This window comes from Plectropomus leopardus, chromosome 9 (assembly GCF_026936395.1).
Source record: "Plectropomus leopardus strain MGB_pleo_1.0 chromosome 9, ASM2693639v1, whole genome shotgun sequence".
In the NCBI taxonomy this organism is placed as follows: domain Eukaryota; kingdom Metazoa; phylum Chordata; class Actinopteri; order Perciformes; family Serranidae; genus Plectropomus; species Plectropomus leopardus.
In genome coordinates, this window is record NC_142184.1 from 27,196,534 (window position 1) to 27,214,351 (window position 17,818).

The following is a 17,818-nucleotide window of genomic DNA, read 5'->3' on the forward strand; positions in this document are numbered from 1 at the left end:
CTGTGCGTTTGTGTGTGTGTGTGTGAAAGGAACAGACTGAAATCCATATCTGATAAAAAGGACTTCAACGTCAGCGATATCAAGTGGTGAAAGTTACACAAGCTGGCGGCCTGCGAGGGCACGACGGGGAGAGGAGAGGTGTGTGTGTGTCAGTATGTTAGTGTGTGTGTGTTTGTGTGCTAGAGAGAGAGAGAGAGAGCTTATATAACTGCAGTGAATGGCTGGTTATACAAGTAGGATTAGAGTGGAGGGGGAGACTGGTTATGCAACCCCAACTAGAAATGTCACTGTGCCACTGTGAGTGTGTGTGTCTTCATTATGTGTGTGTGTATATGTGTGTGTTCTGGCTCATAACCAGGATTAGCCAGCTTTATTGCTCCACAGACCCGCTCTGATCTGCCCCACAGACACTCGCTCCCTTCATCTGGCTTCCTCTCTCTTCCCTCTGCTCGTTTTTTCTCTCCTTTGCGTTGGCTTCCAAATTGACATATTATCTGTCTGTGTTCATCTCATCCATCTCTCTCTCATTTGTGTGTTTGTGTTGTAGGTGTGTGTGCCTGTAGTTCGCCTCCGTCATCTTCTTAATGTGTGTTTATCCCTAAATGTTTGAGTGGCTCTGTGAATGTGTGTCTATGTGTTTGTGTGTGGGTTTGAGTGTGTGTGCTTGTGTACACTTCTCGGGCAATAAGGGAATGGTACATGATGTACCCTGAGGAGGTTTTAAATATTCTGATGCACACGGCAACTAATCTCCGAAAACCACACACACACACACACGCACACACACACACACGCACACACACACACACACACACACACACACACACACACACACACACACACACACACACACACACACACACACACACACACACACTTTTAACAGGAACTGAGGAGATTTTTGACCTTGGTTTTATAAATGTGTGCTTTTACTAATTGGGTTTAAATGTTTCCACTAATGTTGTGGCGTCCGTTCACCCTTGCAAGAATTCAAAACAGTCTGCATGAGTGCAAAGGTTTTGTTTGAAAATAAAGTGAAACTTCCTCAATTAAAGTAAATGGTCTTTACGGAAGGCTGAACTGAGTGTAGAAAGCACTGGTTTTGACAGATCGTTGGGTTGGTGGGTTTTTGTTGGAGGCGATGTTCATCATTTTTACCTACATTCATTCCTACAAATCATTTAAAAATTTCTGATGAATATGGCCCACATATCTCCTATTTAGTGGCTTATTGAATAAAAGCCTCATTTAAAATTTGGGTTGTTTTTCAATCCTCCGTTTAATTTCCTGGAAATTCAAGCTGATGTGGCCTTTCAATGCGCCGACTTTCTAGACCCCTGGGCTTGGAAAGCCATTTGAAACAGAGTGTGTAATTTAATAAATGACGGCTGTCACGAGGCTATTAAGGCTGCTTTGCTTAATCTCTGGGAGATTGATGCTTTAGAGATGTGAGGTTTCCACCAGACATCGACAAAACTATAAGAACTGTGTATTCAAGTGATATTTCCCTTTAACAGATCATTCTCTCAGTGACTGCCATACGAGCCCTCAAGCAAGATATTGGACCTCAAAATTGCGCCAGTGGATTGGCCTCATGGCCTGTGGCTGAACTGGGCAGCTAAAAGGTGTGACTGACATAAAATTAAAGGCAAAAGAAAAAAACTTCAAAAATCACATTACTCATGAGACCATCAGTCTGACTTCTCCTGCCTGTAAGTTTAACTTCCATTCATGCATAACACGATTGTGACTCTGTTCATAATGGTCCTCTCACTAAAACGCATGACAGAAAATTGTCAATCCATTTCTTACACAGCAGTGTTACAGATTGTATGTTTGAAAGGGGCATACGTCTTTCAACACATAGCTCAGAGTACAATGCACATACATTTGTACTAAAGGTTTCTACTAAACAACTATTTATATGTTGTACTCAAAAAAGGATTGTCTCAAAAACAACTTTTTGCTTCTGCTGTGGTCAGAAGTCAGCCAAACCTATTAAAAAGCATGTTTTTATGAATGGAATAAACTGCTCAGATGTGTCCGACAATCCTTTAAACTGCTTTTTAAAAACTCTGTACATTTACATGTTAGAAAAAGTAAATTATTGTGTTATCTAAGCATGGTACAGGGATCTGCAATATGCGTTCAATATGCCACCTGTATGCTGCTTGCTAACTTGGTATGCGACATAATAGGTCAACCAGAGAAGGTCTGATAGCAGCTAGATGAAAGGGGACATATCACCACCTGCCGTGGTGGAGTTGGACATTCTTCTGCCAATGAATCTATTCTCCCTGGTGCTTGTATACTGGGACAAGGACAGTAGTTCAGTTAAAGGCCTAATCTTCTACTTAGCTGTGCTTGTAGATGTACTGACTGTTGCTCTTTCATACTGTTTTTTTTACTGGGGGTGTAATTTGATAGAAAGAAAATAGTTCCCAGGCAAAACTGATCACAACAAGGTCTGCGGATAATCTTCAATAACCGGGTCATGATTTCTGGAAAGAGGCATTGCTGTTGAATCTTTCAAATTTCATTTTTTGGCACTTTGAGCACCACAAGTTGAGTGCCATCTACATTATAGCTACATTATATTGGAGAGAGGGCAGACATCTATCTACGGCCGATATCTCCAACACTCTGCAACTAACACCAAAACAATCTAGATGGACAAATAGCACTACAGGTAAGAAAAAAAATATTTCTGATGAACTGTCCCTTTAAGCATGACGATAAATAAAAAATGAAAAATTAATAAATAAAAGCAAGGTTCTAAAAGTTCTAAAACAGTGAATCTGTCTTTCAGTTATAAAACTGGACCTTGCTGTAACTTTAACACTTGACATCTGGAACAAATCTCTTCACACATTGTACCAAAGCTCACACTGGGCTGTTGAGGCATTTTAAGAATTAGCATCTGGCCTATTTAGGGCTTTGCCAAGCTATGCTGACAGCTCAGAATATACAACTGGATGAGGGGTTTTAAATTAACTTCACAGCTCTGTGTCCCTATCTGCTTTCATGACTGACCTACTAGCCCACTTACACAATCAAAGGTCTGAGGGCAATCTGGGCCAGAGACCTTCAATGTGCGGGGCAAAATTCAGGCAGCCGAACTCCTCTGTCAGTATTTGCTAACATAAATACAGTTTGGCTAACATGAGAAGGGGCTGTACTTTATTTTAAATCCATTTCTTTGAAATTTTTGGAAATACACTAAACATGCAATGTAAATTCCAGAAGTTCATCCTCATCCAGATTTTCAACATGTATTTATACACATGGGATAGGATAGAAACCTTTTCCACATTTCTGTCTACTTTCAGCTACCTCACTGAGTTATTTAAATTCATTTCTGACGAGGCAATTTCATTGTTTTCACCCTTTAAATATTCTCATAAACAGCGCTGAAAACAAAAAAAAAACCCACCCACAGTGCCAAAAGATTTCACTTAAAACATGAAACAGCAACACAAAGCAAAACAGTTCATTCCTTTCAAGGTAATGACACTTGAGTAATAAAAACTGAAAAAAAAAAAAAAAAAAAAGAAAAGTCAAAAACATCCCTCTTAATCTCAAGTGCTTGTTTCATACAATTCTGAATAAATCAGGTAATATTAAATCAACGTCTTTAAGAAAAATAGCTTAATGGCTCCAAGACGCCTGGATGTGTGTTTACGTCTCACCTGTCTTGTGTGTGTGCTCTGTGTTGGCGGAGGCGGGCACGTCAGTCTTGCCTTCGTCCTCGCTGATGCCAGTGCTGCTGGAGTCCAGGCAGATCACTTCCTGTCTGACCGACTTGACTTCTTGCTGCGACACAGTTGATGCAGACGATGACGACACATGCTTTGTCACGTCACCTGTAGAGAAAGATGGAAATGATGCAGCAGATCATGAGAGGGGAAAAAAAATGAAAACAGAAAGAAGATAATTCATCACATTATATGCAGGCTTTGCAGCAATGTAACTGGAACACAGTGAAATACATTGTCAAATCTAGCTGAATCCTACAGGTCAAATGATTTGGTTAAAATGATTAATGTGTAAGTACAAATGTCAAAAAATTCATTTTTGATGGACCTGTGGATGCTGTTTTTATTTCTAAATGCAGTTTTAGGGGGGTACGTGTTCTCACCAGTTGTGTATTCAGGCAGCAGTGGGACGGGGAAATCCTGTTTGCTCTGCTGCTCCAGACGTCGCCTCCTCTCCAACTCATCCTGCTGGGCGGCTTTGGTCACAGCCTCTAACTGATGCTCCCTCAGTAACTTCCTACACAGATACACAAATAAAAATAACATTTGTATATATACAGTAATGTGTTTTTTTACAGGAGACACTTGGTTTTCATTGACGGCTGCCAGGCAGCAGACAGCAGCAGACCAATGTTTGAGACAAACACCAAAACTGTGTATTTTTAATGACACATCCAGACATTTCTAGCCGTGTTTGTTGTGACTAGAACGGGTGTTTTCATGACACATGGTTTTTAAAACCAAAATAAGATGCTTTTTTACCCTAACCAAGTGTTTCTTTTTGCTTATATATAACCATGTGTTAACCACGGCGATGTCACATCATATCTGCTCCATATGAAACAGATACATATCCGTGGTTTGCAAAAACATAAATCAACATTTATTCTGGTGACTGGGTTGAATACTCAGAACTGGAGTGCATCAAGGTAACTAGTTTCTTTGCAGCTGCTTTTATCACTTTTTATTAAATGTTAGCATGAAAACAAATTATTTTAGATACTTGTTTTGGTTTAATGGCACATTTACAGTTTAGTTCAGTCACACACCACATTTTGTTTCCAGCCATTTCCAGCTATTTTTGGCTAAAAAACTTTGATAAACCCAACACAAGCTAATGTTTCCTGCCTGCAGAGAGAAGTTAGCAGCTAGCTGCTGAATGTAGCTAAATGTAACTGCTTTAAGGCCAAATGTTTTTTCACATTAGTTTCACATTAGTAGTTAGTTAAAACCAGAGCCAAAAAACAAAAAGAGTAAAACAGTTGATTTTTATTTACTGGTGAACAGACATACTACTCCACATGAATGTGGAGGAGTGAAAGTTAGCAGCAAACAACAAGTTAGCTACAAGGACTAGCCTTTTCCACGGCTGACTGTCCGTTAGCTGGTTTCTTCTGCTCCCTTATGGTAAATGAATTAGGAGTTAAGCATAAAATCCAAAACAAAATATAACATTATTTGTAGGCTGAACTTCTTCATTAAAAGACAAAATTCAGTCTGTGTTTGTATGATATTTTTGTAAGACGTCAGAAGAAATTTGGCTCCGTAAAAATGTATAAATCTCAGTTTCATGTTTAAACAATAGCAAAAAAGGAATCAGCTGTATTGATAATTGTTATTTTTGTTGTCGTTATTATTTTTATTTTATTAGAATAAAGTTTATTGCGGGTGTTCAATTACAGGAAACTTGCCTTGGTGTTTGGGGTGCTGCAAAAGTGAAGAACACAACTATAATTACATTAAAAATGTAAAAAAAAAAAAGATATTATAAAAATACTACAACAGATATGCGTAATAATACTGTTTTAGAGAGAGAGAGTTTTGTGTCTCATAATATGATTATTGTTATTATGAAATGAATTCTGCTACTTCCTCCAAATGAGACTCCCTCAATATGTTTCTACTGAAGCAGAAAATTGATAATCTTTTGATGGCTGCATTTCATTATTTTAGAGAGAGTAATAAGAGGTGAATTAAAGGCAAATACTGAAGATCTTGGTAAATAATATATTAGTTCTACACATTCTGAACAGAAGTAACTAATCAGTGTTTGTAATGTGACAGACCTGCACCTTGTAACTCTAACAGAAATCAGAAATAAGTTCTTTTATTAACATTTCCATGCACAAACACCAAAGCCGGGGGTTTGCATCTGTTATACATGTTTGATGCTATTGTAAAAATGCTGTTACGTAAAAGCAACAGCATACTTAATGTTGAACTACATATATTGTGGTTTTTGGCGGCCGGAGGAATGCAGCTGCAGACTGAGCATGCCTCTACATAATCACTGACAGATTTCATCAGTAATTGTGGGTTTTTGTTCTTCAAAACGAGAGTGAAATCCGAGGATGAGGAAGGAGGAATACAGAGACACAGTGGATAGATGATAAATCCTATTATCCAGCTAGCAATGAATGTTATTATAAAGACAATAAGAGTTGAATAAGCTGAGAGAGTGTTAGTTTACTCTGCACCTCAGCAGAAACATACTCAGGGGATTGCGTTGTAATCCCTTTCATCTCAAGGTTGACTGGTTGCTGCTTGCCAAGCATCGAGTCAATTTCTAAAATCTAGTTTTAAAAAATGACTGAATAATCTTAGCGCTGCAGTCTGGTTTGATGTATGTATATCTTTAATGTATATTATCAATGCTCTTTTCACTTTTTTTTAATACCTTTGCTACTGCATTAAACTGCATGTCACTGGCAACTCCAGTGAGTTCAGATGAAGTTTGGCTTTAAGCTATACTATATATAAGACATACAGTATATTGTGTATTGATCCCTACACAACGTGCACGCATTTGACTCTTCAGCTCACACTATCTTTAATGTTTCAGCGAGGGCGTAGAGTTTATTACCTGATGTTGCGTCTCATGTGCGCCGGCTTGGAGCTCCTCTTCTTGGTTCCTGTCAGGGCGGAGGGAGGGGAGGGGCTTTGGCTGGCCGGCCTGGAGCGGGGTCTGGACACGGGCTGGGAGGGAGGAGGGTGGGCTGGTGTCTCCCCTGAAGGTGAGGTAGATGGGGGCGGGGTACACTGCCAAGCGGCCGAGTCGCCTCCCTGAGCCTCATTCTCGGAGCTGAAGGGGGCACTGTGGGACTGGTCTGTGTGAGGAAGACAGAAAGAAAATAATGATAGTTATGATTACACTGTATGGTTTCTCTTTGTCAAACAGAAATGAGAAAATGAAACTCTGTTGTGTAGGCACACATTTGAGGAAACATTTGCAAGATATTAGTAGCAGTTGTCTGCAAAGAATAATGCCACCATGGGGCAAATGGTAACATTGTAACAAACAAAAAATAGACTCTAAATTTAAGAATCGATTCTGAATAAAGTCTCCAAACATCCCCACCAGCAGTAATTTCACCGTCCTTTACATTGTAAGCCTGACTTTGATTCTAAAATATGCATCCTGCTATTTTAAATCATCAACTGATGAAATGCTGCACATATTATTTGAGGGTTTTTTCATTTAAAAAAAATACTACTTTCCATTTCCCACTGTTTCACAAAAGCTGACTGGCTTGTATAACAGCTGGTGACTCAGTGGAAATGGCATGAAACAGTGTTTTACTGTTACAGCTTCAAAACTCAAAATCATTTCAATCATCAAAAAGACTGGGCACAACCCTCTCTTTAAAGACTTGGAGGTTGTCTGCCTATAACTGCTCTTGGCACTAATTACACCTGAAGTCACACACCTATTCTTTATAACTGTCAATAAACAGGAAGACATGAATCATATAAATGAATCATTAGGTGATGTGAACAGGCCAAAGTCAAACATGCACATCCTCCTAATAAAGAACGCCACCAATTTTATTGTATTAGCACTGTATTATTTTCCCATTACGATGTATTCACTGTGCTAAACATATTTGTCCATGTTCAGTAAGGTTTGCCACAACTTGACAAAAAAACAACAACTCCTCAACAGACGGACCAGCAGTAGCCATGCGCAACCAAATATTTCGATTCCTGTTTTTTTCTCAAGACATCTTAAGAGCCAAAGAAAAAAGACAAGTTGTGGAATCAAAGATCAAATAACAAAGGAATTGTTAAAATCAATTGAAAATGCTTAAATGTTGTATTAGATACAAATCCTTACAGGTGTTCTTTTATTCATCAGGACTTGTTTTGTTGAGCTGCTGATTTTTCTAATCATGCACGTTTACTATGTTTGAAATGGAAACTTCCATCAAACTGCTTTCACTCATTCAAGTTGCTCTTGCCAGAAGGAGCCTGTGAGGATTTCGGTTTCCAAATGTATTCAGATTGACATTTAACTAAACTACATATGCAAAACAGCATGAATACGATTTATCTCATCCTGAGCCAAAGCCCTATACAATAAAAAATGTTTTAAAAAATCATGAAAACAGCACCGTGTGGCACCTTTAACTCTGTTCTGTTCATTATTTCTATTTCTCAATCTTTGTCTAACTCGTCTTGATTTTTTTAGCCCCATCTTTTTCTTTTCCTGTATTTCATTTTCACCTTTCTTCTTCTTCTTCTTCTCTCCTCCTCCTCCTTTCTCTAAGTTGTTCTGGCAGAGACACACTGAACCAGATCTGAAGCTTATGTAAGAGCTGGATCATAAATATGGACGGCTTATGAAACACAAGACAGGACACAAACACTGACACACACACACACACACACACACACACACAGAGAGAGAGAAATACACAAACTCGCACATGAACACACACACACATTCCGGAGGACAAGTGTTCACATAAGAATATAAATCAACACACACACACATACACACCAATGTGTCGACCAGTTCAGCCAAGAATCTGCCTTGGATGACAGGACAAACAAGGACACAGCCACCACACACAATTTTCAGTTTTAACCACACACAGACACACACACAGACACAGACACAGACACACAGACACACGGACACACACACAGACACACAGACACACACACAGAGCAATGCATACAAGACATGTTCACTGCATGACACTTGGCAAACCCGAGGTTCACCCCACACACGCACACACGCACACACGGACACACATACACTCGCGCACACAACATAGTGGAGCATGGACACTAGTGATGAGCTCACTGCAAGTTGAAAAACAAATTACATAAAACGCCCCTTCACTCTATCAACGTGATAACAAACTTCTTGATCTGGCTGCTAATGACACCAGCCTGTCTCAGCAGTTAATGTGTGTGTGTGTGTGTGTGTGTGTGTGTGTGTGTGTGTGTGTGTGTGTGTGTGGTACTTATGTGTCTCAGAGTAGCATTTCAAAACAATTCACTTGCAATCATTGTGACATCAAATTAGTTATTGCCAGAGACTAAATCAATTAAACCATAATCGTATTAAAATGCATTTAGAGCTCTCATATCGACACTCAGGCAAATTTTAGTATTTTAATGATATAAAAAAACAACTACAGTTAGACATGTTCAATGTGCTTTGGGATCAGCATCAAAATACATTCAAAGAAAGATGTGCTATATTAATGGTCTCCATAACTCGGACTCACTCAGCAAGTAACAAAGTTCTAACCCTGGACACAAGTTCAACTGTAAATCCAAACTATTAATGCACGTATCAGTCAGTTAAGTCAATAAGTAAATTAATGCATGTCATGTTTAGGCAGATTTGAACAGGCTTGTTTGAAGACTGGGTCCAATATTTTGCACTTATTAAGACCCCTGTGCAAGATGTTTAGCCTCTTGATGACTAAAAACACAAACTACTTTGGTTTAGTGAAACAGAAGAACAGATATATATCCCTTCTATGTTTTTTTTTAGGCGACAGATAATATTTTATTAAGCTAAGAATATTTAATGTAATGTAAAGTGGTTTTAAAATCATGTTCTTCTTGTTCAGTTTATTTAAAAAAACAGGAAACGCATAATTTCCTGTATACCACATTTCCAGGACTGAGATGCCAGACATTGTGTGTCTAGGCCAGTAAATTTAAAAGCTTTAATGAAACTGGACACGCTTTTAACGGTTATTATGTCATTTAGAGATAAGAGCAGCAAAACAACAAGTTTTTTCACATGAAGATGTCCCAGATTTGATTTACTCATCCCCGTTTTACCCTTTCCTCCCTCCATCTCAACCTTACAGAACAGTTATATAACGATTCCTGAAATGCACAGAGCCTTAACATCAACACACACACACACACACACACACACACACACACACAACACACACACACACACACACACACACACACACACACACACACAACAGAGACACTCAGGGGGCAGACAGGAAGGGAAAGAGGAGAGGGGAGTGAGATGAAAGCGAGGTCATCATTCAAAGAGAGGGGAGAGATGCATTGGAGAGTGTGAGAGGGGGTGGACAAACAAACACACACACACACACACACACACACACACACACACACACACATTAAAAAAACATAGTGGTGACACACAAAAACAAGCACGCACAGACGTGGTTTATGGGAAGCAGAACCGTTACCCCGGCTTGGGTCAAGAGGACAATAAGTCCAGGAATTATTCACCATGAGGGGGGGCTGGCAAATGCTCCCCCCAGCCCATGACAACGATAAACTAGACTTGCTGTGGTAGTTAGTGTATACATGGGCATACATGACTTGCCCACCGCCATTTCGCTTTTTTATTTTTTTATTAATACTTGGTCAGATAATAGTTGCCACAATTATAAACTGAAAATTTGTGCTTCTTACAGCAGCGGCAGCAGAGTCTACCATAGAACAGCAGGAGTCAGATTTCACTCATCACATGAGGAGATTAAGGAGAGCTGACCAACAAGAAGAAGATGGCACTGATTTGGTGTTACAGAGAAAAGCAGGAGGCCTTAATGGGCTTCTTTGCCAGGAGCCTCCACAGTCTATGATCGCCCCTCTGTTAGTGTACGACTTGTAGACTGACTTTTGTTTTGGAATGTTGCCTTTATCACAACAAATATGAAAAACACATGTAATAATGAATGAACAAATGAGAAAAATAGGAGAAACAACAATGAAGATAATATTTTACAGGAGAGGCAAACCGTTTTCCCAGTAATTAACCTGTTTGTGATTTCTGTTTCCAGTGCAGAATTATAGGAGGATGCAGCAGAACAGGCCATTAGCAGACTGCCTGACAGAGTCCAAACATTTAACAACCACTTTAATGGTTTCACCGGAGAAATGTATCTGTTTCAGAGAAGATAAGGACCTCCGGTCTGCTGTAAGAGCAGCTGGAAGATGAGTCTCAGAATCAGTATCAGGGCAATTTTATGTCGTTTGGCTTTTGTTCATGCATCCTTCTCTGGTGCTAGAATGATTAGTTAAGTTAATGAAATTAATAGTTAATCAACAGAAAATGTTATCTACCTTTGCGCTGTTTATTGAGAAGAAAAAAGAACGAAGAACACAAAATATTTGTGTACATTATCATTGTGGGGAACTAAAACTTAAAAAATACGAAATATTTACAAGCAGCAGCACAGTCTCAACTTTGTCAAATTGAAGAAAAAGAAATGAAGAGAAAAAAAAATTAATACATGCCGCTGGAAGATACTGAGCCAGGTGACTGTGGTGTGCATTTTCCTATATTCTCTAAAATTACAAGATTTGCCAAGCAACCAAAACATATTAAAAGATGAAATAATGATGAAAATTGTTATGTGTACAAAAGAATGATGTTTTTTTTTTTTATCAAAATGAAGACACTTATATAACATTTGTCACTTTGAAAACAAGCTGGCATTCAGCCAATCACTTGTTTCTGTATCACAGTACTACACGCACTTTTGAAACAACTACATTTAAAGAGAAATCACACAGAAGAAAATGCAGAAAAACAAGTTTCATAACCTCCACATCATATCACTTTTCTGTACTTCTGAACCCTCTCATTCTGTCACTTCTCTATAATGCGTCGACTTTCCAGGTACTCACAGGAATAAACTAAACTTTTGAAAAATAAGAGGAGACATCAAGACAGTGAAGGATCTGAGATTCGAAAAGAAACAGGTACATTTATAACCGAACAGCTGTGACTTTGTTTTAGAGCAGTTTGTAAGCTGTCAAGGTGAAGTGGCTCACACATGAAAACACACACATACGCACACACACAGAGTCATAGTTACATTGATATAGACAGACATACAGTTTCGCACACACACACAGACCTGCAAACACACACCTTGGGGAGACTCTTCTTGCATTATGACCAGACAGTAGGGATAGGTTATACAACTCACACACTCACAAATGCACAAAATACATTATATAACTCATGAATAATTCCATACTTGCCACTGAGACTTGAATTGGCTATACAAACAAACACGTTTTGGGTGTTTTGGAACGATAAGGCATTCTGAATATTCTAGACGGTACTGCAGGACCCTTCTTTAATGCTGATAACCAGTAAATACACCCACTTAATCGAGAGATAACATTCAAACCGGGTGCGACATCACAAGAACGCCAGCTCTCCAACTGAAATAGTCACTCAGACAAAAGGGAGTCGCACACATTACATAACACTGTAATGACCACAATTGCTGATTGTATGAATGAACAGTACAGAAGTGTTTAATACTGAGGGAGTTTGTTTTAGAAGTTTCTTATGATGTTCTGACATTTTTTCCTCACCATGAAAACTTCTTGTAAACATGAGCCTTTTTTTGTGACAGGAATCCAAAACAAGCCACCTTTTCAAGCCTACAGAAAAGAGGGTTTGTTATTCTGACGATAGCAGCGCTTTAAACCAAGCCACAACATTCAAACCACTGGCTGGTGAGGTGAATAACATTGAGCATCTTGTTACTAAGCAGTGTTTCTTCTGGGAAAGTTCTAGTCCTGGCTTTCAAATAGATGCCACTTGATGTGCTCTACCCAACCAAACCCTGTTGCAGACTAACATCTCCTCAAGCCGATGGCACTCCTTGACAGCAGTACACCCCCTGCCAGCAGGACAATGCCCCATGCCACAATGCAAAAACGTCTCAGGAGGAACTTTACAAACAGCTCAAGGCTTTGACCTGGCCTCCAGATTCCCCAGATCACAATATGATTGAGCATTTGTCAGACGTACCAGTACCCCACATCACAACCCATGGGACTTAAAGGATCTGCTGCCGATGTCCTGGTGTCAGACACCAAAGGACAGCCACAAAGGCCCTGTGTCCATGCTTGGACAGGTCAGAGCCAAGTATGGTTTAAGGAGGCCCCAGCCTGAATTGAACTCAGCTCTGAGGTAGTGGCATGTCCAACCGATGCTCAATCAGATTGAGATCTGGAGAATTCTGAAGCCAGGTTGACACCTTGAGTCCTTTGTCACGGACCTCAGGGCCATTCCTGGGCAGTTTTTGCAGTGTGGCATGATGGGGAGCACTGCCATCTGGGAGTGCCGTTGCCATGTAGGGGCGTACTTGGTCAACGGTGTTTGGGCAGAGGGTGCAAGTCAAGTGACATCTACATAAATGCAAAGACCCAAAGTTTCCCACAAAAACATGGTGTTGTAAGGAAATGTTGAACATTATTCACTTCACCTGTCAATGGTTTTAATATTGCGGCAGATTGTTGTATTTGTCACATTAGGAAAGGTTTGGTTTAATTTTCTTGCTGGCTCAAAACACCACAACAATCTGCTTGTCGTTTTTTGACTTTATGTGTTGGTCTTGCGCCAAAGCCTTTTAGTTTTACTGCAACTTGTGGAAATTTGGATTCACTTTAAGTTTTTGTTTTTGGCTGATAACTAAGGAAAGCCTTATAACTCCAATTTCTGTCATTTCTTCATTTTAACCTCAGCTGAAAAAAAAATGTGGGATGATTATTCAGCTTTATCCAAAATTTCATTGTAACTTGTTGCTGAACAGCAAAGTGGCAACTGCTCACACTTCAACTGCAGCAACTACATGTTGGTCTAAATTCAGCTCAGAGTCCTGCCCACCTCATTAGGAAACACTCCCTTGTGCACAAGTCCAATGAAGGTGTTGTCTTAAGGTGAAAATTGGTGCCGGAGAGCCAACTGTTGCTAGGCGATCGAGTCAAACTCAAATATTCAGCTGAGTGATGAGCAGAAGATGCAAGCAGGAGCAGAAAGCAAAAACAATCGTGACAAAGCGTAGGCAAGATGAGATGATGAAGTATGAATGCAGCCAAGCCCTTGACCTCCATCACCACACACTGAGCACAGAAAGTGAGAAAGTGTCTTGATGCAATGCTGAATCATCGGCAGTCAGCGAGTGTCACAGAGTAAATAAGCACCCGCAGCAAATTTTCAAAGCCATTAATTTGCTCTGTTGGACACTCCCTGTGGGTTTAAGACTTGCTGCTCCGCACAAAAAGGCGACACAACATGTACTTGAGAGATATGTGGCTCAGAAGAATGTAGGGCCATAGGCTACAAAATCATGTTAGTGCGCATTTGTGAGTGTGTGTCTGTCTCAGAGGGGGGTTGCAGTGGGGAAATGTCTTCTCAAACCACGAGGTTATGTAACCGCATCTACGTATATGTTAGGTGTTTATGTAACTCCTTGCACTGTGCTGACGAACACAACACTGCATCGGCGTGTGTTTGCAGCATTCCCTCAAGTGTGTCAAAGAGAAGATAAAGACAGAGACCACAGGAAAGATTAGAAAACGACAGAAAGAAAAACCAAACACTGCATCCACAGAGTGAATGTCTCCAGTATCTAAAAGCAGCAATATACCATATATGAAATGTGTTTTCCCATCAACTCCTCCGTGGTCCGACAAATTTGTGTTACTCTGAGGTGTGAAAACCTTTTAAACCCTCACTGGATAAATTCAGGCTGTTTTCTTGGCTCTGAAAAAAACAAAACTGTTAGTGATACAAAGTGTTCACCCAACAGTGATGAAAACAGCTTGCACTGAATAAGGTTTTCTTCTTGCTCTTCAGGGAAAAAAAACAAAAAAAAACCTTCTCAGGAACAGATGGATAAATGATTGCCCTCGAGCTCCAAACACCAGTAAAGATTATAGTCCGTAAAAGTAGTCAGATAAAACATTTTGTCAAGCTGCTCCATTAATAATCACTACAGACTGTGACAGAACTGACGGTGCTCTCCCCTCAGCGATGTTAGAAAAAGATGACCCACAACCCCAGACCGCTGAACTAAGGAGCCACTGTTTTCAGGTGTGTGTGTGTTTTCCAGTTAATAAACAAATCCATCTCTAAATGTCGAAACTTTCCTGTCTCTTTGCTGTGAGTCACTGACCTGGATACTGAAATAAATTAAATGACAGAAGTGGACAGTCTGTCTGTGTCTCGACCTCTGACTGTCTACGCAAGCAGATTATATATGACGCAGATATTTACTACAACGCTGCGGAGAATCCTCCACGTCACACATTTCTCTCTCTCTCTCTCTCACACACACGCGCACACACACACACACACACACACACACACACACACACACACACACACACACACACACACACACACACACACACACACACACACACACACACACACAGAGAGGACAAACGGTCTGATTATCCAACACAGATGGGGGGATTCCGGGAAGTAGACAGAAAATGGACGGCTAGAGAATTCGTTGTAACAGCAATTTCTGCAGTTTCGGGAAGAAAAATAATTCTGAAGCCTCTCTACTAGGAACTATTAATATATGTATTCTCTCATGGTTATTCAACATGCTTTGGAAAACTTAATGAGGATTGTGCAAGAGCTGACTTTTGCAATGCCTGTGAGGGGGAGGGCGCAGCTTTTGTTGCAAAAAGTCTTGGGCAAAATGCCAAGTTTGAAATTGAGAGTTTCTGAAGACGTAATCATTGATTAATGATCCCATTAATGCCTCCTTATGTCATTAGTGTGTAATCTCTTAAAGAAACAGAATCAATAAATGTGCAACTGTTTGCCACATCTGCTTTGTTTTTTTTACTTTTGAAAAATAAAAAAGTGACTATTATTATTTATTTAGAGTTTTTTTCACATAGAGTTTAAAAATAGAATTTAAAAGAAAGTTAGAATTTTTTATTTTAAAACACCATTAAATTTAAAATATGTCATTATTATTATTTAAAGTAAGAGGAGGACCTTGTTTAAATTAACTAGTGGTTGGCATCTTACAGCGGCAAAGACAACAACCTTTAAGGTAAGGGTAAGTTGTGGTGGTCAATAAATTTAAGTGAAATCCTGTTTGAAATGATATAATACTTAAAAAAAAAAAAACAGGGCATATTTCTCTGAAAGTTGGTAAAAATGAGCCTCTGCTATGAAATAGCCAAAATATACACATTACATCTTTACACCTAATTTATTTTATCAATTCATTGTTTTTCTACGGTACATGGACCTGCTTGTGTACATATCTTTATCATTGTCGTATCACTCTGTTGAAATCTTAATTCGTGAAATCAAATACAGCAGAATTACAGTTTTTGATTATCTGACCCCGTCCTCCTCTCCGTCCTCACATCTGTCCTTTCCTGTTTCTCATTTTCTCACCTCTTACTTGTCTGACTCTACCTGCCAAAACCTTTCTCTCCATCCACCTCCTCCTTAATTACCCTGCTGCACTTGTCTGAATTTAATCTTCATTTCTCCTCCCTACCTCTCCTCGGCATTCACTTGCCACTTCTTCTCCGAACCTTTATTCGTCAAGAGGAGCAGAGTGACATCTTGCAATATTACGTGTTAGTTCTTCTCATTTCTCTTCCTGTCTCATCTCCCACCTTTCCTCCTTTTCCCCTGTACTCTCATCCACGTACGTGTTTGAGCGTGCTCATTGGGCTGCTGTGTCCTCTTTGTTACATAATGTGATCAGTTATAAAACACAGAATAACACCTCACACAGCAGGAAGACGTTTTGGAGACATTTGGAATGCTTCTCTCATTATGAGGTGTAATTACATCCGTCTGACTGACAGATTGATCGCTTTGGCTGAAAGGATGACATCACTTCACAATATAGTACGTTCTTTGGTAATGTCAAACTGCAAAGACTGCTGAAGAATTTGAAAATAACAGAATACTGTACACTGTGTTTGTACCTTGAAACTTGGAAAATTGGTAGAAATATGTAATATGCATCTGTATTTTAATATAGTTCAGTAAGTTTTTTATAGAGTAATGTTAAGACAAAGCATGGCACATTAGTGACAAACTTGTTACTTGTCTTATTTTCCACCATTGTATATGATTTTAAGATATCCAGCTAATTACAATACAGACAAAAAGGACAAAAAACAGTCGGGCAATAAGTTGTACTATACTTGATGGACTTATAAAACAGAGTTTCTACATATGAAGGTGAGAAAAAATTGATCTTAGAAAACAAATAGTTATAAAAGAGTTGAGGGCAAACATAGGATTTCTATGTTAAGAACACAACAATTTTGGGCTGTCGAGCTTCTCTTTCCCTAACTGCTGCGTTGTGTCCCGCACCTTTGGCCATCATCAGCTAATTTTCCACCAATTGAGCATTTTGACTATGTGGTTGAAATCAGTGAATAAAATCACTCGCATTGGCAGTTCAGTTCAGTGCATGAGAAGATGTGTAGAAGAGAGGAAAGTAAACAAATAGCTAAATTGTTAACTTGTTATTGAGGAAAAGATGTTTTTGCCACTGAGTTGTTTAGTAGAAATGTGTTCTGGTGGTTTGTGTCGTGGTTCACTGGTGCATGGTTAATATGCTTTGTTCTTTCATCGCATTGTGTTGTTAATGTGCTAACTGGCTTGCTATAGTCAAGACTTTTCTTCAAGTTTCTGTGTTTGAATGACGATTACAGACCATTGCTGTATGCGTTATTTTCTCTCACGCAGGTGCAGAGCATATGTACTTGGTTGAAGCCTTTGCAATGTGTTCATGTGCAACTTTTTGGCCGAGACAGTCGCTTACGTTGCCACTAATTCTTTGATGTGTTGGTTTAGTGTTTTGGGTCTTTAGAGATTTCTTTAATATGAGGAACAAAGAGGTTTCTCTTCATTTCAAATGGCAGAACTGAAGAAAACCCCAATAAATCCCACTTCCAATGAGACAGTTCAATTATTCTAGTTGTAACCTTGCATGAGAATAAGGCACTCGCAGCTAAATATA

At 39.4% G+C, this 17,818-nt stretch overlaps 1 protein-coding gene across 3 annotated transcripts in view; it reads right to left on the reverse strand.

Annotated features, from left to right (window-relative positions):
* The window catches only part of LOC121946567 (helicase ARIP4-like), a 78,333-nt gene that overhangs the window by 15,304 nt on the left and 45,211 nt on the right, over positions 1-17,818 (reverse strand). For all 3 annotated transcript variants that reach the window (XM_042491188.2, XM_042491190.2, XM_042491189.2), the window contains 3 exons: positions 6,619-6,862; positions 4,139-4,272; positions 3,690-3,863 (listed from right to left, as the gene is read on the reverse strand). In XM_042491188.2, the coding sequence (XP_042347122.2) occupies positions 3,690-3,863; positions 4,139-4,272; positions 6,619-6,862 (552 nt within the window). The remainder of the gene's footprint in view (positions 1-3,689; positions 3,864-4,138; positions 4,273-6,618; positions 6,863-17,818) is intronic.